Genomic DNA, 21,955 nt, shown 5'->3' on the forward strand with positions numbered 1-21,955 from the left:
GATTGTATTACTCTGATACCACCCACCTTAGGAGGGCATATCGGTGGATTCACAAGTTTGGCAGGTATTATAGTGTAAGACCACCTTTAGATTTTGAAAAATCTAAAAGAATTTAGATTGGTTCTGTCCACCCCACCCCCTCCATATCTGTGTGCTCCCAGCTTTTTTTCCCACTATTGGGTAATGCTGTTCCCATTATACTTTTTGTTACCCAGTATGGTTTATTGTCACCTCTCCCCCTATTGACCCGAGTTACAATACCTGAACTACTACATTTCTTGTTTAAGATATAATTCTGTTGCAAAACAAGTGCAAGATTAAAGGGTAGGCAAATTGTTTCTACCAAAAATATAGTGGCAAAGGTAAAAATAAATAATTGTAGTGGGGATGTAAATTGTTTTTTTTCTGAGCTTCAGAACAGTTCCTCCCACTGCAAAAACAAAAACACATGAATTGAAAAAAAAAATACATTGAATAGGTAGCACCATTACAAATGGAGATCTGTTTGCCCACTCATCAACTTAATACAAAATCTACTCATTAAGAATCTTATTCTGTATGAGCAGAAAAGATTTTCTACTATCATTTAATGATATTTTGTTTTTACACATACCTTGCTGTTCATACAGTGTAAGGCCTTTACTGTAGTACACAAAAAGCACAATTTAAACCAGGGGTGGGCAAACTTTTTGGCTCACGGGCCACATTTACTCACCCCCGGGCCGGACCGGGCCAGGGCCAGGCTAGCGTTACGCCCCCTTCGTCTCTTTAATTCCGGCCCGCCAATGACACCAAGTCTTGCGTGATGAGACTTGGCGTCGTCGGCGGGCCGGATTAAAAAGGCCAAGGGGCCGGATGTGGCCCGCGGGCCATAGTTTGCCCACCCCTGATTTAAACCAAAAGCAAATTATTAAAAAAAAAAAAACATTTTGAGGCTGTCAACATAGAAAGGAAAGTTCTACATAACCATTATGTAATCTGATGCGTTCTACTTGTCCTCGTCCCTTGGCTCCGTGGCCTGAAACCCAAACAATAGATCTGTTGTAGTTTTCAATGTAAGCATGTAAATATGAAATATACTGAAATAAAGTGGGGTTTCTTCTTCAAAAATGTTTTTGTTGGGTGCTGGATGGTTCTGTGCTCATAAGCTTTCCTAGACTGCTTAGGCTGAATTAAGCATGTCACAAAAGTATAAATGAGCAGCAGCATACATTAATTTGTCTTTTCTTTTGTTTGCAGAAGCTGATATTTGCCCACCACAGAGGGAACACAATTTGACCGGAGACATCCCGCTGTGATGGCTATCGACCTCTTGTCATGCTTGGCATCTGTCCTGTTGCAAAATAATACACAGGAAAAGGGGTTGGCTCCAATGGGCAACTCGTTATAACACAGAAAGCCAAAATCAAGTCACAAAGTGCTTTCACAAAAGAATGTCACATAGCATCACCACCATTAAATGTAAGAAGATAAGGTGGTGACAGCAAGACTGCCTATTCCCTTCTAAGGGATCTGAAAGACATTGAGCTTGCTGGTATTCTTCAGAGTTTGGCGCCGGTTACAGAACCACACCCTAACAACTTCTCGGTCATAGTTAAGCTCTTTAGCAATATCTGTGATTTCCTGCCCAGCAGGCAATGAATTCTTCTCAAAGTAGGCATTCAGAACCTCTACTGCCTGTGGCGTGAAAGAGGTACGTCTTTTTCGCTTCTTTGAAGGTTCTCCACCTACAAATTCCATTAGATTCTGCTGTCCCTCTTGATTCCTCATTTCTGCCTCATTTAACCATTTTTCCAATACAGGCTTCAGCTTCTGAGCACTTTTGGGTGTAATGTCCAACTTCTCAAACCTGTAGTAAAAAAGACATCTGTTATCTCCGTGTAAACATAACTGGAACATAATTCATGTTTACAAACATCAAATGTGTGGTCTAAAAAGCTCAACAAGCACATACAATGGGCTTTTTGACAATTTAGTACCAATTTTATATGTAAAAATATATATTTATTTAAAAGATGTATAAGTATACAGTCTAAGATGTATAAGTATACAGTATGTGCCACACTTTTCGTAAAGGACAAGCAATGTGGCAATAATACTTAAAAATACAGAAGTAGTCAGTTTAGAGGTGAAAGTATTTGGACACCCGACACTAGAATTCCTCTTCAACAGGTCATCAATTATCATTGACACTTGGATGATAATTGTAATGCTAAAGCAACCTGTCTTATACTGTTCGGTATGACAGGACCTAGAGCGCACAGTGTCCACCCCACCCCCAGTTTTTATCAGCCCCACCTCCTTCCTATTTGTATACTGTATGACAAAGTATACTTAAAGCCACTATTATTCGTAACAATTAAAATGAGAAAAGCTGTTATAACAGCAAAGAGATTTGAATGGAGTCTTTTGTGTCTACATCCGACAGTCAATATATTTTAAGAAGAAAAAAAAGTCTTTCCGACACCATCAGATTTTATCTCGTCGGATAAAGACGCAGCATGCAGTGTTCCCTGCTGTCAGGCATGTCACATCAGATGGCAAATGTGACATGTAGTTTACACAGATTTTTCTAGAAGTCCAATAACAGTTTGACCAATTCGACTACATCCGACTTGTAGGATGCATTCTATTTATCCAACACCATTCGACAAAAGCACCAGTGCTTTTTAGTGCACTAGTTTAGCTTTATAGATACTTGCAACAAAATGTACTCCTTAGTCCTTGCTCTAGTTGTGCTCGGCACTGCACAGTCCTTTCACACCAAACAACAGAAATGATTCCAGCAAACACTGGAAATCACACCAGGAAGACTTGGAAAATATTTGGGGCAACTGAACGAACTGGCTAATTTGACACAACTACGTCTAGAGAATCACCTGTTTACATCCGCAATGATGCTGAAATTCTGGGAAAATTCTGTGGAAAAAATGGCAACTACACAAACTTTGCACACTTCATTTAGATAAGTGAATATGAGGGTAAAGCACAGTACATTCACAAGGACAAGGTCTGCAAGCTATTTCCTTACCTACATATGGCAGACTGGCTGTATGCTGGTCCTTCAGTGGCAGTCAGGGCTTGGCCCACCTGTGTCTGCGTCAGACCCAGAGACAGGCGTCGAATTTTGAACTCTTTAGCAAATTCACGTATTTCCTCCAGGTTTATTCCATCGTCATCATAGTTCCCACTATGTGCTTCTAAAATTATAAGTATTTCTGGTAAATAAACCCACAGGATTATCCTGTCCTCTGTTTATTATACTTCCGAATGTATTCCAGCGGTATGTAATGTCCTTGTTCAATAAATAGGAAGCCACGGCACTTGCACAAATCAAACTTAAGAGGAGAGTTGTAATCAGGAGTAAATTATCTTCTTTAGAGATTATCAAAAGAAATACCATAATTTAAAACTTTAAAACAAGAATATTACCGCTACCTGTGAAATGCTTGTAGGGTGAGTTATGTTAATAAAGACTGGGTGGATTTTTAGAAGGTAGAGAATACAAGGTTACTGAAGTTAGCTTTTAGCACACATTTGATCCAGAAACTGGTCTAACTGTCCTCTTGGAGTTGGAAAGGCCAGCAGTTAGGCAGGTTGTATATATTTAAGCTCAATGGATGTGTGTTTTTTTCAACCTAATTCCTATGTAACTATATTGGGAGAATTCACAAAAGTGTAAGTACACAGTTCTCAGAGTGTTGGTCACCAAATTGTAAAAGCACAATTAATTCACAGAAGGTATCTTATAGTTTAATCGATTTGTAATGCTGCCAAATTTTAAAAAGTGTTGTAGACGTTGTAAACAACTATTGTTATTGTGCTTTGAAAATGTAATTTGTGTGCCAAAAAGTTTTCTCTATACAGACAAAAAATAGCCACACCCACTTTTTAATGATTTTTCTTGAAAATAGTTGGTAGAGGCAAAAAAATGATAGAAAATTGATCTGTGAATAAGTCAGCACAAATACGACATTTTTAGGAATTTTCTCCCAAGTGTCTATTACCACCTTTTACCACAACAAAGTTAGAAAAGTAATGCTGGTGAAATGTCTTACCTTGTATGTATGTATGTAATTTCAACATGAAATATGAAAATATTAGGTATGCAAAAAGGTTAACTGGATAGAAGGATGTTTTCCATTGAATAGACTGGAAACAACCCAGTTTTAACATTGTATTTTCCCATCCAGCTGCAAGTCCCTGCTTCATAGGGCTAATGAATAATAGGAACTATTTATATTGATATACTGATATACTACAAGATTTTAATAAAGACATAAAGCTTCCAGGCCATGACTGGTTTAAAGCCCTTTGCATCGCTTTGGTAATCCAAAGTCGCACAAAGTTGACTGCAGGAGGAAACTTTACACGACTTCACATTTCTAAAGCAATGACAAAGGGCTTTCCACCAGCAACTCCTATTGTTGCTGGTGGAAAACCTTTTTAGAGCGGTTTGTCGCCTACAATAGCAGAGATCTATTGCGGGCGCTCTGTAGGTTCTTACCCTTACAACTTGTTTTTGCCAGAGGGAACATATACTTACTGGAAACTAGCTGACCCACAGTTGGGGGCTCAGAACAACTGATATGGACTTGCGTAGAAGTTGATGTGGTGGGCGGAGCTGGATTTGCCACAACCACAGAAGGTTGCGTAATAGCTGGTGTAGGTTGGATTACCTAGAAATAAAAAGAATATATGAATAAGCCTGTAGATATGACACTGCCTGAGAACTGTGGGGAGCTTACAGTAGCTACCTTATAGAATATCATCTTAGAGAGAGATTTTTTTGTGCAGCATGTACACCGCCCTATTAGATGCAATTTAATACAGGATTAAGAAATCTCTATCTCAAAAGCTAAACATGATATCTGGTATCTATAATTATTACAGCTATTATTGAGCTTTTATTTTGAGACCTACTGTACACAAAACAGTGCAGGCATGAGGAGTGACTGAATACCTTTGCTGCCAGTTAGAGGCAAGCTATAATTTTTATAGGAAAGACTCTGCTATATGCAGCCTTCTTTTAGAAGTATCATGCATGATTTTTTCTTTTTTAATTGTAAATGTTCAAAAAGCATGTGTGTATCCAACCCCCCCCCCCCCCCCCCATTTTCTCAGTTCTTAATTACCTGTTGTTCTGACTTGGGGTGAGCTGGTGAATCTTGAGGAGTTTGTTTTCTGACAGCACCTTGCTGTATGGGACTGCTAGCCAGAGTAGCAATGACTTGCCCTTGGGCATTTAGCAGCAACTGAGGAGTCACGGTCTGTACCAGATTCTGAGCAGAGACAGCAGCTGTTGCAGCACCTGCAGTGATCCCCGGTGAGTTCAGCAACCACGGTAGGGTACCAATAACCTATATTGTAGAAAAGTAGTTTATCAGTATAATATGATTCAACACAGTATTATTAAATGGAAAGGCGTGATAAAACAAAACTAATTTCTATTTTCTTTTAATAAAGCAAAATTAGATAATGAACTCTAATCACTGAGCTCAGTGATATAACTGTGCAATGCCTTAGGTTGTTTTTAAAATGTAATATAATCCAGTTTTACTGAATATTACACTTGTATCCATTGTTGTCCCAGAATTATCAACAAAAGTCAATAAAGGAAAAATTATACCTTCAGAACACGTACTTAAAGGAGAAGGAAAGGTTAACGTAAGCTTTATCAGAAAGAATACACCACTTACAGTAATGCTCTGTGTCTTCTGTCAAAAGAAACATTCCTGGCTTCTATTCTGTATACATGGGCTTCTGTATCAGACTTCCTGCTCTCAGCTCAAACCTCCAGGGCACGGGCATGAGCCCACACAGCTTGCTCCTCTCTCCCTCTTCCTTCTCCCACCTCCCCTCCCTGCTGTAATCTGAGCCTAGAGCTACCAGTGAGCAGGGAGAGATACAGGCAGGAGAAGAAGTAAGTTACATCACACCAAGCTAAAATGTCAGCTGCTAACTTAAACAGAGTTATTCTAGGGCTGTTTACTCAGATATGGTAAAGCATTCTACAGAATAAATAACACAAACAGCATCGCGTCTAAATTAATGCAAATATCCTTTTAGTGAATCGTGTGTTAAGACGCGATAACATTTTTAACACATGCTATAAATAGCGCTCGTTTTAACGCACCTTAGTGAATCAACCCTATAGTGTTCTAGATTGCACTATTGTGACTAATCTATTGGGAGTAAGAGTGCCAGTAGCTTTCCTCCTTTAAGCAACAAATCATTTATATCATAAGACAACCTATGAAATATTCTTATCCTGTTGGCAAATACAGTACAAATAAGAAAATTGCCCTTTTACATCTTTTACTGGTGCAACTATTTTGTGATGTCATGTGTGTCATTAACTGGACATCAGACAGAAAACAATGGAGGTTCTAGCTGTAACAGGACATGTGGGAGGAAAACACACAGCTCTGTCTATGCATTGGCTAATGTAACCTAGCATGTATGTGTGCCTTTAGGCTGTGTGTTATCACAGTGTCACATACTGGTCAGAGGGCAGGCTTTAATACTTAAAAAGTTTTTTCCTCTTGTCTCTATGACACTTTAATGTACTTGTACTTTGCATTGACTTGTATTCATTATTTTAATGACCCATTTGTTCTATTAATTTATTGTTAATGTATTAAATGATAAATAAAAAAATACATACATACATATATACAATCATGTAAAGTCTAGTAACCCCCTCACCTAAAATAAACCCCACCTAAATTGACCCAAAGCCATCTAATTTAGGGGTAAATTATTTTCTTGTTAGCTTAAATATATAAGTGAGAGTTATGGTAAGGAGAATGTTTAAACTTGATGAAAGCAGACCAAGTTATAAATGGAAGCTGGCACACAAAAATAAGTTAGCAACTTCATAGTTTCAGTTAATACAGTGTTATTTACTTGCCTGGCCCTGGGTATTGGTTATTATCTGGCTTGTAATCCCTTGTACTCCAGGAATGGCATTGGCTATTATTGGAGTGGCGGCCAGCGAGCCTAGCAGTTGTGCCTGACCACCAAGAGAAGCTGCACTGATCTGCAAAACAAATATCAGGGTTAGCCTAACACTAGGAAATATACAAAGCCTTGTCCTAGTGCTAGTAGTACATTAACACATGTTTGTAATGTAAGTCTAAGCATTTTTCCCATATGCATCATTTGGCACTTCGTTTTTAAGTTCTTGTAAATAGAAAGTAAATGTAATTGCTATTAAAAGCAGTATCTGTCTGCCTTTTTATATTCTCTCTGCTGGTTTTAACTCCAAATTCTTATTACATTTTCTTAAAGTCTAAAATCATTACCCCTAGTGATTGTAGCTACATACTTGATACCCAGGGCCAGTCTTTCTGCTTGGAGAAAACTGCACCAGCCCGGGGTACTTTTCAGCAAGCACCGAAAAGCAATCTTCTTCCTGCTTCTGATTTCTTTGTGCAGGAGTGTATGTGCAGTAGAGTGAAAGCCAAACTGTAAAAAAAAAGCAACTTTTTCACTCTACTGTGCATACATCAACCTGAGCCCTAGAAGAAATATGAATTGTAAAAAAAAAGAGAATCACTCAGTGGTACTCACTGAAAAGTACCCCAGGCTGGTGCAATTTTCCTGTAACAGGAGCACTGGCCTGGGGTATCAGGTAAGTAAATACAGCCATTCAGGGGTACCTCCCAGCAATGTTTTTTCCAATTGTGTGCCCTGGTCACAATATGCACCACAATTTGTTGTGTGCCCTGGCATCAAGATTTTTGTGCAGTTGACAGATCTTCATTTGTCAAGATCAATAATTTTAAATTATGCTAAAACTGGCATTATGCGACAGCTGTCCTCAATCCCAGCCCACCCCACTACATTCTCTACTTTTTATCCACAAATCTATATAATATTGATAAAAGAGGACTTAGTTCTATAACCAGTATAATTCAAGTGTTGAGATAATAGTTACACAATAAAGGCTTACAATGGCTGGATTGAAGGTGAAGCTTGCTGGCTGTACTGTGATTTGCGACTGTGGCTCGGCTGCTTTCTGTAGTGTGCCTGGCAGCACAGCTGTCTGCCCCTGTAAAGGTGAAGCAGCTTGCAGAGTGGTCATTGGCTGAACAGCTGTCTGTAGGGAAGGCTGGGCCTGGAGTGCTGGTTGTGTTTGATAAACAGTCTGAATGGCCTGGGCAGCCTGCATTGGAGCTTGCAAAGCAGTATTCAAAAGTGAAGCTGCTGGAAAAGATGAGAGGCAAAGCTTTAATGCTGGTCTGGTATAGTCTGCTGCCAGACTCTGAGTATTCGGTAGCTTATCTGCCTGTGTATGGGCACCCCTGACAGGCCTACCCACCGATATCTGGCCTAAAATTGTCCAGATCTCGTACAGGCAGGTTTGATTTTCCTGTTGGATTGGGGACCACATTTGCTTCAGTCCGACAGCCCATATACCCGCTATTTTATTACGAATTAGCCCGATATGTATGGCTTACCTTTGGTCTGAGCAATAGGCTGTTGGGACTAGCTAAATATATACTGAAATGTCTTTCTTGCAATTGCTGCCCATCATCACTATATCAGGCAAGCAGTACCAGTCTCAGATGGCCAGTATCTGACAGGCATCATATTTCTCTCTATTGCAAGTGAAGATTCTATCCTCACCCAAACCAGTCACAAATATATTTTAAGTATAAACATTCCAGAACACTCATGTAACATTCTTACTTAAGGAAAACCACCAGTACGGTACAAATGTGGAGAAGTATGTTGGTTTACTGTGTTGGGCACCTAGAGTAATCACTGTAATTATTTACAATTAGTGCCATTTAGTCTGTGCAATACAGTAGCAAGCCAAAAATTCAACAAAAGTAATATTTGAGGGCTTTTGGCTCCTTTTAACAAACTAGATAACGACATGGTTATTCTATAATGCTGTAAAGCGGGCTACAAAATTTAATGGCACAAATTCTAAATAATAATTGTCTGAGAAATAATTAAGCTCTGCACAGTGAATTTTTTACCTCCTCCATAACTGTAAGAATAAAAAGTGGAATAGCACAATAGCAAACTTAAATACAAAACTTACCAAATCACACACAAACTTTCTGGGAGTCATTAATAACACTAGATAAGTTTACACCTGGTAAGTAACCCAACCAAGTATTGGCTTTTTAAAGCCAGCTGCAAGAGAAACAATGAAAGTAAGAATTTGATTGGTTGCAGTCAGCTATTGCCTGGGTACAGATTCTCCCATCGTGCGGATTAAACGGATTAAACAAGCTTTCGTTCTTTTGAGGATATAATAATTAGACTTCTTATGATGATTTTCAGGGTTAGAGACTCACCTTGCAGATTGGCTAAAGGCAGTTTAAAAACACCACCAGCAGGAGGAGCGGTTGTTAAACCTGGCAATGTAGCAACTGTTGCAGTGGGAAAGTTCCAGAGAGCCAGACCCTGCTGACCGGCCACTTGACCACCAATACTTATTGGGATAAGAACAGGCTGAGCAACTGGCCCTGCTGGAGCCATAACTCCTGTCACAAGTGTAGCTAAGTTTTCCTGAGTCAAAACCTGTAAAAACAAGACACTTATGGTCAAAGTCTTACTAATCAGTAACATACATTTTTTTGGCATGGTATTCTGTGCTCTGTGTATGGGTCATTACATTACAAGGCAGCATGTTATGAACATGGTATGAATATACTTCAGAAATCCCCTACTTATTTGGATACTTTTGTGAAAATCCTCATGGCCCCAAGCCAACTGCAGCCGATTTATATATATATATATATATATATATATATATATACAAGAACAGAGAGGAGCACACCCTCTGAGCAAAAATCAACTGCCTTCGGTGCTGGTCAAATAGTTCAATAAACAAGCAGAGTACCGCACACAAAGGAACTTTATGAAAACAAAAAAGGTTTATTGGAAAAATATATTATATACCTTCTCCAAGAAAGCACTCATGGACCAATATAAAAATAAAATAATTTATTAAACAAAAAAGTCTACGCGTTTCAATCCATATAGGATCGTCATCAGGACAATATCAGGAAGTGAGGTGCACGGTTAAATACAAACATGATCCAATCAGTGCATAGAAGCAATTTAAAACACAATTAACTCATTAAGTGCAAAATAAATGTAAAATCCCATAGTAAATCGCTATGTATAACAACTAAGCGATATGCCACCCATATCAGACCCATTTTGACCATCAAAATCATGTAATATAGTTCCAATAATTATGTCCCTTCCGGGGACATGAAGGTAAAAAACGTGCAAATATATAGTTATCATAAGTCTCATAGAGAGAAAGTGCTAATGTGAAATATTAAAACCAAGTGTTGCATCGCAAGAGAAAAAAAGCAGAACATAGCAATATATAGGTGTACAGTATAATAAGTCAATGGCTAATTAAAAATCGCCATAACTTACAAGGGTGGCATAGTAAGAGTGACAAAGTGTAAACGAGTGTAATAAATACATAAGACAAATATCAATATATTCTAATATTAAAATCATGTACTAAAAATACCAAAGAGAAAGAGAAAACCAGTAGCTCAAAGGTCAAAAGCATTCCATTTGAACAAAAATGTGTAACTTTATCATATTAACATCCCGGATAACACCAGACTCAACACTGGTCCATTTGAGCAGATATCCCTCATAATCGCCATTTGTTATATTATATATATATATATATATATATATATATATATAGCAACAATTATGCCTTAACAAAAAAGCTGTCAATGCTAGCACCAATGCTAGCACAATCCTGTGTGTGAGCGATGTGCTTGCGTGCAAACTTGAGGGGGGCCATCTGTCGCTAGTAGTTTGCCTTTCTGAAGTTAAACATCTATATAGGCATATTAATGGAAGCAATCAACATACAATAGTAGCACGAGATTCTGTCATAATTTTCATGGTATCGTTTTTATTACTAAATTACACTGGGAAGATTGCAAATTATTTATTCTACCATTTAAAATTTTATTCTTGAACCAATAAATGCATTTTTTTACCTGTCATATTGGTGAGTAGGCAGCCATCTCAGTGCATTGTGCCTGATCCTGAGCTTTCAGAAAGAGCAGGCACTGCACAGTGGAACTGCTTTCAGGTAAGCTATTGTATCTCCTACTCCCATGTAATTGGAGGAGCCATGGCCAGACATAGACTTTTACTATTGAGTGCTATTATCATATCTATCACTAGGTGGGAGTATTTGTTAGCAATCCAGCTTGTCAGGGATCTTTTTTCTGCTATTGTTCTGCTGATCAGCTCCTGGAGGGGAAAGGGTGGATGGCTGATATCACTCCAACTTGCAGCACACGTCAAACTCCAAAATTAATTATAAAAAATCTGCTCTTTTGAAAAACAGGTTTCAATGCAGTATTCTGCAGTACTGTTAGTTACAGGGGAAAAGCTCTATTTGTTTGAGACTGTACCATTCACACAGTCTGAGATATGGTATGGCCAGTATTATACAATTTTGAACACATATATTACAAGTGGAAAGTGAAATCTTACATATATACCACCATAAATTTATGACCAGTCAGAGGCTCACCTGGGGTGCAGGTTGCACCGCAAACGATGCAATAGTGGGCTGTGGCTGGCTTGAGGCGTGGGTGAAAAGAGTTGGGATAGAAGTAGTTACTAATCCAGCTGTTGATTTTACTTTACAGGAAAGGAAAAAAGAAACAAACAAAAAACAATTAGATTATGCCTATATAATGAAAGATACTTTTATCATGAAAGATTAGCTGCCCAACAATCCAAGGGCCATTCTACTGGTCTGAAACATGTGACAGTTTTACAAAAAAATATGACGTTCCTAAACTTTACAGTTATAGTTTGGTCAAAACAGCAAATGTACAAATAGAAGATAAAGAGAGGTTTAAAATACCAGATTTCTGGGTTCAGATTTGTGATGTAGGAAATGGCAATAGATGAAATAGTAATTATAATTTGTGACTGACATAGTACTCAACGTACACAAAGACAAGGAAACTTGTAGCCTATTTTTTAAATGTAGTCCCAGTTAGTACTAGGTTTACCACCTTGTTAGTATTTTACCTGATTACTGAATAAATGTAATGCTGCTCAGCGCACATACTGTACTTGTTTTTAATAGATGTTTGACCAGTTAAATAAAAAATTCCAAACTCCTGCTCATGCCATACAAATAATGTGTGGTGCACTATATGGAAGTCGTGTCATATGGAGTCATACATATGGAATCAAATACAGGTTATCCGGAAACCCGTTATCCAGAAAGCTCCGAATTAAGGAAAGCCCGTCTCCCATAGACTCCATTTGAAACAAATAATTCAGAATTTTAAAACTGATTTCTTTTTTTTCTGTAGTAATAAAACAGTATCTTGTAATTGCTCCCAACTAACATATAAATAATCCTTATTGGATGCAAACCAATCCTGTTGGGTTTAATTAATGTTTTGTTGATTTTTTAGTAGACTTAAGGTATGGAGATCCAAATTAAGGAAAGACCCCTTATCCGGAATACCCTTGGTGCCGAGCATTCTGGATAACAGGTCCTATACCTGTAGTACCTAGCAATTCCACTTGCTGCAACAAAACAACATTATCAATCCACATTTGCAATACACTACATAGGTTATTGACTCCACAGTTAAACCTGGAATTACTGGATCCATACCTGTTGGTTCAGTACCTGTGTTTTCTGCATGACATAGCACATTGTCCCTTGTCATATCACTTGTGTCAGCAGGTTCAGATGCAGCTTTCCCACTTTCCTCAGACTGCACTGGAGCATCAACACCAACTTCAAGCACCCTGATGGTCTCATGACCAGACATAACAATCACCTACACAAATGAAAAGGCAGCATTTAAAATAAAACAAATGCCAGTAAAGTAAATATAAATAAACAAAAGAAGTGACATACAAGGGCTGATTCATCAAAGTACGAGTTTGAATCCCAAAATGGGAAAAATTCGCAAATGTCACAAAAATGCTTACAAAAATAAACGAATTAGTCACGATAATATCGTATTGGCGATTGAAGTTTTCAAACGATCGTAAACGGCGGAAAAACCTTTCTGAATTTGATCCTTCTGTGCATGATTATGGAAGCCTCCCATAGGACTCAATGGCACTCTGCAGCTCCAACCTGGGCCAAGGAAAGTCTCCCATAGGGCTCAATGGCACTCTGCAGCTCCAACCCGGCCCAAGGAAAGTCTCCCATAGGGCTCAATGGCACTCTGCAGCTCCAACCCGGCCCAAGGAAAGTCTCCCATAGGGCTCAATGGCACTCTGCAGCTCCAACCCGGCCCAAGGAAAGTCTCCCATAGGGCTCAATGGCACTCTGCAGCTCCAACCTGGCCCAAGGAAAGTCTCCCATAGGACTCAATGGCACTCTGCAGTTCCAACCTGGCCCAAGGAAAGTCTGCCATAGGGCTCAATGGCACTCTGCAGCTCCAACCTGGCCCAAGGAAAGTCTCCCATAGGGCTCAAAGGCACTCTGCAGCTCCAACCTGGCCCAAGGAAAGTCTCCCATAGGGCTCAATGGCACTCTGCAGCTCCAACCTGGCCCAAGGAAAGTCTCCCATAGGGCTCAATGGCACTCTGCAGCTCCAACCTGACCCAAGGAAAGTCTCCCATATGGCTCAATGGCACAATGCAGCTCCAAGCTGGCCCAAGGAAAGTCACAATACCAAAGCTTGAATGAATCCAAAACTTTGGTACCCGTTGCACCAATACGATTTTGTTGCATAATTTTTGACGCACAGTATGAAAAAGTTGCGCAAATTAATGCGAAAATACGCAAGGTATGAAAACTTAGAAAAAAATAAGATTTTTTTGTATTCAGAGCCAATCGTACTTTGATAAATAGGCCCCATAGTGTTAAAATATACATAATAAAACATTGCAAATATAAAAATGTACATGCAGTTATCTGGCACTTTTAATGTGGAAAAATAGATCAAGAAAAAGTTATCAAGACTGACTGTATAGTAGTAAATGTGAAGAAGTATTGGTGATTGTATAATAGTATATTTTATATATATATATATATATATATATATATATATATATATATATATATATATATATATATATTATATATATATATATATATATATATATATATATATATATATATATATATATATATATATATATATATATATATATAGGTGCGGGTTTGGAAGCACTCCTTTAGTTTTTTAGCGATACCCGGGTGCTAGAACAATAAATAAAATATTCAAGGCAAAGTCCCTGACGAAAGTTCCAGTAAGAAACCGAAACGTAGGATCAATAAAACCTCACCTCATTGCAACTCTACACTTGTTATTTTTACTTATTTTTGAGAAATCCCGTGAGTGCTGTCACTTTGCCTTGAATATATATATATATATATATATATATACACAAATCCAGAAGTATAAGGTGCACACCAGGATTTTAAATATAAAACATGACTTTTATTGCATCATACTGATAAAACAGATATATATATATACAGGTATCGGACCCCTTATCCGGAAACCCGTTATCCAGAAAGCTCCGAATTACGGAAAGCCTGTCTCCCATAGACTCCATTATAATCAAATAATTCAGAATTTTAAAACTGATTTCCTTTCTCTATGTAGAAATAAAACGGTACCTTGGAATTGATCCCAACTAAGATATAAATAATCCTTATTGGATGCAAAACATTCCTATTGGGTTTAATTAATGTTTTATTGATTTTTTAGTAGACTTAAGGTGTTGAGATCCAAATTACGGAAAGACCCCTTATCCGGAATACCCTTGGTCCCGAGCATTCTGGATAATGGGTCCTATACCTGTATATATATATATATAGGTATGGGACCTGCTATCCAGAATGTTCAGGACCTAAGGTGTCTGTAAAGGTGTATTTCCACAAAAAAAAATTTAGTAAGGATTAATTTTATTTTAGTTGAAATCAAGTACAAGGTACTGTTTTATTATTACAAAGAAAAAGGAAATCAATTTTAGAAATGTTAATTATTTGATTAAACGAAGTCTATGGTGGGAAATGGTGTTCCCGTAATTTGAAGCTTTCTGGATAACGGGTTTCTGGATAAACAGGTCCCATACCTACATATATATATATATACACGATACGTAGATTCAGCACTCCTAAGCGTAGTCCATAGACCCGGGTGCTACCAATTAAGCATTAAAAATAGAAATCTAGTGATATTGGTGCACACCGGGAATCATTTAAAACATAACTTTTATTATAATAAATACATTACGCGACAGGCCAACGTTTCGGTCTGTATCTGAGACCTTTATCAAGACCATAGTCACCTTAAAACCAATTGAAATATAACGCAAATTGATAAAACCCCTTAACACCGTGGACACCAGTTCAGGGGATTCTGAGGGAGATGATGTTGGGGTTACAGATTCGCAAACGCCTGTACCTGGCGTGGAAATCAGCTCTGTTTCCACTTCTCCTTTTTTGGAAGGGTCTCCGGTCAGTGGCAAAAAACCCCCCATAGGAATCGGCAACGGAAGAGGTACCCAACGAGGAGGGGGCAAAAGGGGTCGTGGACGCAAGATGTAGACATTCCGATTTTCAACCTGTCTAAGCATACCCTAACGGTTAGTGAAACTAATGTGCTGCAGAAAGGTCTTTCTTTTGTGCCTTCTTGCCATTTTAATGCTTTTCAATGGGAGGTTGATTTCTTTAAATTGTGCCGTAATATCAATTTAAAACACCAGTTCATGAATTCTGAATCTGGGCAAAATGATACAACAACCTTAAAACTAAAAAGTCTATACACACCTCCTGTGAGCAATCCAGCTATCAAGCTATTTAAACAGTCTGTGGAGAAGGATGTGTTGAACTACAAGAACTCTCAATATGGGAATAATTTGACTTTGGCTGAAAGGTCTGCTTTAAAGTCCCTAATGGATGATAAAACCATTGTGGTCCGCCCGGCTGATAAGGGGGGTGGGATCGTGATACAGGATTATTGTGACTATAGGAAAGAGATTTTGGGCCAGCTGGCTAATGAGAATGTCTATAGACGGTTACCTGGAGATCCTATTACATCCTTTAAAGCCAAGGTCTTTAAGCTTGTTGATTTGGCAGTAAATACAGAAGTGTTAACTAAACAATTGGGTGAATTTTTAAAACTTGAGCACCCTGTATGCCCTGTACTCTATACGCTGCCAAAAATACATAAAAATTTGACACATCCACCTGGGCGGCCTATTGTTTCAGGACGCAACTCTCTATTACATCCTATTTGTGTGTACCTTGACACTATTTTACAGCCGGCTGTACAAAAGATTCCCACATATTTGAGGGACACCCCACACCTTTTGGATTGTCTCAAGGATTTAACTTTGCCCATTGGGAAACCTTGTTTTTTGGCTAGCCTGGATGTAGTTAGCTTATATACTTGCATCCCCCACGGAGGAGGTTTGGATGCAACACGTCGCACACTTGAAGCACTGGAGAGTTATGATGGGCCCCCAGTTCCATTTGTGATTGAACTGTTGGAGTTGGCATTAACTATGAATTATTTCCGTTTTGAGTATGATTTCTTTTTGCAGGTGTCCGGCACGGCGATGGGTGCTGCGATGGCACCATCTTACGCAAATTTGTACATGCATTGTTTTGAGCAAGAACATATTGTTCCCAAATATGGTTCCAACTGTATATTTTTTTGTCGCTACATTGACGACATGATAATGTTGTGGTGTGGTACGGAAATAGAGTTTCACAGTATGATTAAGGATTTAAACGAATTAGATACTCCTGTTAAATTCACGGCCGAAATACATAGGGAGCGTTTACATTTTTTAGATATCGAATTGTGGGTGTCCGATAATCGGATTGGCTATTCTCTGTTCCGCAAGCCTACAGATAAAAATGTGCTCCTCCACTTCAGTAGTGGTCACCCTCCATCTTTAAAGAGATCTTTACCTATTTCTCAGTTCTGTAGGGTATTGCGGAATAATTCTGATGAACAGATTGCTGAACTACAAATTAGGGAGATGTGGGCGCGCTTTGAGGCTAGGGGTTACCCGGCCGCAGTATTGTCGGCTGCGTTATCTAGTGCTCGTACCCGGAGTATTGTAACTGATAAGGCTTCTAAGCCCCATCCCAGTATTGTGTTTAGTACAGCTTTCAATGACAGATCAGACCATGTTAGGAAAGTCATAAATAAGAATTGGAATATTCTCCAGGCTGATGATGAATTTAAGCGAGTATTGCCCCGGTCCCCCTTGGTGAGCTACAGGAGAGGCACGAGTTTGCGTAACTTGCTGGTACACAGTGATCCTATTGCATGCTATCAGAAAAAAACGGGGTCCTGGTTACGGGGAGACAAAAAGGGATGTTTCAAGTGCCCTAGTTGTACATCTTGCAGATGTATGACTCCGGGTGAATCCTTTCTACACCCACAGACTGGCAAACGCCTGCTTATTAGACATCACATTACCTGCACTACTACGCACGTTATTTATCTTATAACTTGTCCTTGTGGTCTGTCATATGTTGGCAAAACCGATCAGACCCTTAGGTTACGGATGGATGGCCATCGTTCAGCCATCAGTACAGCATTCAGGGATGGCACTACAAATAAACCAGTTGCCAAGCACTTTCTTGAGAGAGGGCACAGGTTACCCACGTTCAGGTTTATTGCGATAGACCATGTTCCCCCAATTAGGAGGGGGGGGCGATAGGTCTCAATTGCTTATGCAGAGGGAAGTTTTTTGGATCAAAACGCTCAATACATTATCCCCCTTTGGACTGAACGAGTATTGTTCCTACACGTGTTTTTTGAAGCAACGTTAAAGTATGCTCCAAGTGGCTTGTGGTATACATTTTTTGTTTAATGTGTTTCTGATAATGTTATTTTACAGTGTTTAGCAATACATATGCAAGTTTGTTTGCATGTTGTGGCAAATCTACATTGTATTTCTTCGTAATGTTCTATGCTATATTGTCAGTTCACTTTAACTTGCACTCCACACCTGAGGGTTAACTCTCCTAATTTTCCTCCTTATGTGTTTTAATATGGTTTCTCCTCGGTACAGGGTTTCTGTCTCTTTGGTGCCTGTTTCAGTCACAGGATTGGGTGGAACCCTGTCTCTGGGGGGTGTGTCTGTCTTGTTTTTACTATTTATATTTCAATTGGTTTTAAGGTGACTATGGTCTTGATAAAGGTCTCAGATACAGACCGAAACGTTGGCCTGTCGTGTAATGTATTTATTATAATAAAAGTTATGTTTTAAATGATTCCCGGTGTGCACCAATATCACTAGATTTCTATATATATATATATATATATATATATATATATATATATATATATATATATATATATATATATAGCAAGAAAAAAGAGCTGCACTCACCAGGACTTGGCAAAAATATAGTAAGTTTATTTAAGCAAAGAGATCCAACGTTTCGAGCACCAACTGTGCTCTTCCTCAGGGTTTTTTCCCTGAGGAAGAGCACAGTTGGTGCTCGAAACGTTGGATCTCTTTGCTTAAATAAACTTACTATATTTTTGCCAAGTCCTGGTGAGTGCAGCTCTTTTTTCTTGCTTTATATTTTTTAGCCAGCACCCTGGGCATTTGAATTTCAATAGGGGTGTGCTCCGTTTGTTCTTGATATATATATATATATATATATATATATATATATTATATATATATATTATTATATATATATATATATATATATATATATATATATATATATATATATATATTAGGGATGCACCGAATCCAGGATTCGGTTCGGTATTCGGCCAGGATTCGGCCTTTTTTGGCAGGGTTCGGTTTCGGCCGAATCCACGGTCTTGGCCAAACCGAATCTGGATCATAATTAGCATATGCCAATTAGCATTCTGCAGGGTTAAATGTTAGGGGAAAAAAATTATATATATAGATATTCATAACAGCCAAAAGGAGCACTCAAATGTAAAGTAAATTACTGGTCACTGTTTGTTTGTTTTTTCTCCCTTGAAAAAGGAAACAAAATGTTGGGAAACTAAAATAAAGTCTTTGATTTTTTATACATATAATAATTTTATATACATATAATTTGGGCATCTATAGAAAATATATACTAAAAACATTATACCTGTTCATTGACAGTAAGTGATCCATCATGCTGCTGTAAGGTTCCGGCATCCATATCCTCAAGTCTGGACTACACAGCCCTTATGCTTCCTGCATCCTGAGAAGAAGAAAACACCTTCGTATGTGGTTGATTTCCATTCTAGTTTCTATAGAATGACATTAAAAGCACTTAAATAATATTAAACAAACAGAATAATCTAAGTGCATTTTTTCCCCCAATTTTTTTCTAAATGTTTATGCTACATGTATATACAGTATTTATGACAGCTCAGGCCACCCTGCATCTTATGTTCCTGAGCAATTTACTTATGAAAGGAAGACAGAAACACCAAGTCTGTTTTAGTTTGTGATCAGTCAGTGTCTACAAGTAACCCAAAGGCACTAGGAAAGGGTGTGTGTCATTAAAATATGTTACTGACTTGTTGAGTGTTACTTTCAGTGAAGTTAATATTAAGACTACATCAGTGACATTAAAATACATCTAAATTTATTAGAACATGTTATATCCCTAAAATACAATTACATATACACAGTACCTTGCCAAGGCATTTAGATCGTTGACCATGTAACCCTACACCAATATGTTTCTGCTGGGCTTTGAGAGGGCCATTGTAGGATATTCACCTTTTAGTTCTTGAGCCCTTCCAATTTTACTTTGGCCTTGTGTTTGGGGTCATTGTCATGCTGAAAAATTCACCTTCACCCAAGATCATCCAGCTTATCAGACTGAAAAAGGTTCTCGTGTATTATATACCTTCATTTTGCACTATATGACCTCACTTCTGATACTAAAGAAGCCCAATACTGGCAGCTGATAACCACTATACTTTACTGCAGGTACGTTGAATGGTATGTATGTTGATTTGGTCACAACTTGTCACAAAACCATCGTCACACTAGTGAAGCCACTCCCATGCTTTTTCATTCACATGAGTCTTTTTGACTTATATTCCTATATATGCAGTACTTTTGATATGGCTGACTTCTATATGGATACTGGAAATGTTAAACTACTGCACTGGCCCAAGAATAGAGGGTCTAAAATACAAAGAAATACTGTAAGAAAACCTAATTTAGTGATAACTAAATCTAGTCCCTTTGGGAGGCTACTCTAAGTGCTAATATAATTTAAACCAGAGATCCTTTTTTACCCATGAACCACACTCAAATGTAAAAAGTGTTGGTGAGCCACACAAGCATGAAAAAAGTAATTTGGGGAAGCAAAATAAGGATTGTGATTGGCTAGTTGGAAATGTGGACTGCTAGCCTGCAGGAGGTTCTGCTTGGAGTAAAACTGTAAAACTGTGCCTCTATGCTTTCAAAACTTGCCTCCAAGCCAGAAAGGTAAAAATGAGCACATACTTTGAGGCCACTGGGAGCAACATCAAAGGGGGTGGTGAACAACATGTTGCTCACAAACCACTAGTTGGGGATCATTGATTTAGGCTAATGGCATATGTTGAGTGAAGCACCATGACTCTGTAGGCAGTTTCTATTCAGTGCTCCAAATGTCTCAATACAATATATACAGAAAACGGAAGTCACATACAAGTTAACATGTAGAGGATGTAAGTGGTGGGGCACAGAGGGAACAAAGTTAGTTCATCTTGGACTTTCTCAACCCTTGTCTGTTTTACTTTATTTAAGTTTTACATAGGTGTTACATTGTCCTTTTAACTGTGATCTGTTATTTTTGTACAGTTGTTTCAAGTGGCCATCCTTAATTCGGCTGTCACTTTTATCACCCTGGAAAGTTTACCAGCAAGCAGAAAATAAGGTCTGTGAAACAACCATAAAAATCACTAGTAAACAGATTTATCTGCCTAGCTGCTGTTTTTTATTTTGCCATTATGAATCATTCGTTTGGGTGACATTCAGAGCCTAATTATTGCAAGCATATATTTCACCTATTGAATATTTTAGCAAAGCGAGCAATGTGTTACCTAGGGAACGAATCTAAAGTAAGTTGGATTTTTTCAGTATACAAGCTGATGTTTTTCCTTCTGCATCACTGGCAAACTAAGAGAAGAAACAGATTTCTATGTGTAATAAAGGTTGTTATATTTGTTGTTAAGTATTTTATAGAAAGGGGTTATTTGGGGTACAGCCCTTTATCTACCTGTTAGCAATAAAAGAAGAAGCCTGCCATAGTACTGAAGAATCAGAGTCACAGGTGCCTCTGTCCAACTGCAGGATTCACATGGGGGTAGGGGTCCTGGGAAATGCAATATGGGCCATGAGGGAATCTATGCAAATCTACACAATAGGGGTCTGTTTAATGTGCAATGAATATAGTAGCAGCATCTGTTCAAGCCAGCATGGGTATGAAGTTTGGTGGGCTGTCTGATGCTATATAATCAAAGAAATGTGGTCAGATTAAAATAAGTGCACTTTTATTTTAGCCATACAGTAAGGTGAGAACCTTATGTCAGGAGGAAGTTTAACAGGGCTGTGAAACTTCAGGTGATGAGCTTTCTGTTTTCTGCACTAGCAATGGGGGGAGAACTGAGTCTGCTGTCGCAGCCGGTAGTAGACCCTGCAACCCCTCATTGTAGGTACATGTCTGTAAATTGTCATGTTTTCTTTGCAACCTTGACTCGGTGCTGGCCAAGCTAGCTGGGCGTCCAAGGCAACCCAGCTATCCAGCCTGCCAACTGCTCTTTCCCCCCTCCTCGACGTGAGCATGCATGTGCATGGGCATAGCATTTACAGCCACTCCGATGACAGAGGGAAGGAAGTTAAGGCAGGAAGTGAGGGGGACATGGGTCCAGACTAGGGTTAGGAGAAAGAGGTATGTGCCTGTCCTGCCCCCTGACTGTTGTGTCCTAGGTATGTGCCTCTTCTGCCTCCC

The 21,955-nt window shown here is 38.7% G+C and overlaps 1 protein-coding gene across 7 annotated transcripts in view; it reads right to left on the reverse strand.

Moving 5' to 3' along the window:
• Window positions 1-1,232: 1,232 nt before the first annotated feature.
• The window catches only part of pou6f1 (POU class 6 homeobox 1), a 52,711-nt gene continuing 31,988 nt past the window's right edge, over window positions 1,233-21,955 (reverse strand). For 2 of the 7 annotated variants that reach the window (XM_031895632.1, XM_012956327.3), the window contains 10 exons: window positions 19,106-19,201; window positions 12,662-12,830; window positions 11,552-11,661; window positions 9,318-9,543; window positions 7,958-8,211; window positions 6,914-7,042; window positions 5,136-5,360; window positions 4,547-4,679; window positions 3,032-3,200; window positions 1,233-1,849 (listed from right to left, as the gene is read on the reverse strand). In XM_031895632.1, coding sequence (XP_031751492.1) covers window positions 1,504-1,849; window positions 3,032-3,200; window positions 4,547-4,679; window positions 5,136-5,360; window positions 6,914-7,042; window positions 7,958-8,211; window positions 9,318-9,543; window positions 11,552-11,661; window positions 12,662-12,830; window positions 19,106-19,159 — 1,815 coding nt within the window. In that variant the 5' untranslated portion in view covers window positions 19,160-19,201 and the 3' untranslated portion in view covers window positions 1,233-1,503. 7 annotated transcript variants of the gene reach the window in all.

The sequence above is a fragment of the Xenopus tropicalis genome, chromosome 2 (genome assembly GCF_000004195.4).
Source record: "Xenopus tropicalis strain Nigerian chromosome 2, UCB_Xtro_10.0, whole genome shotgun sequence".
Classification (NCBI taxonomy): Eukaryota; Metazoa; Chordata; class Amphibia; order Anura; family Pipidae; genus Xenopus; species Xenopus tropicalis.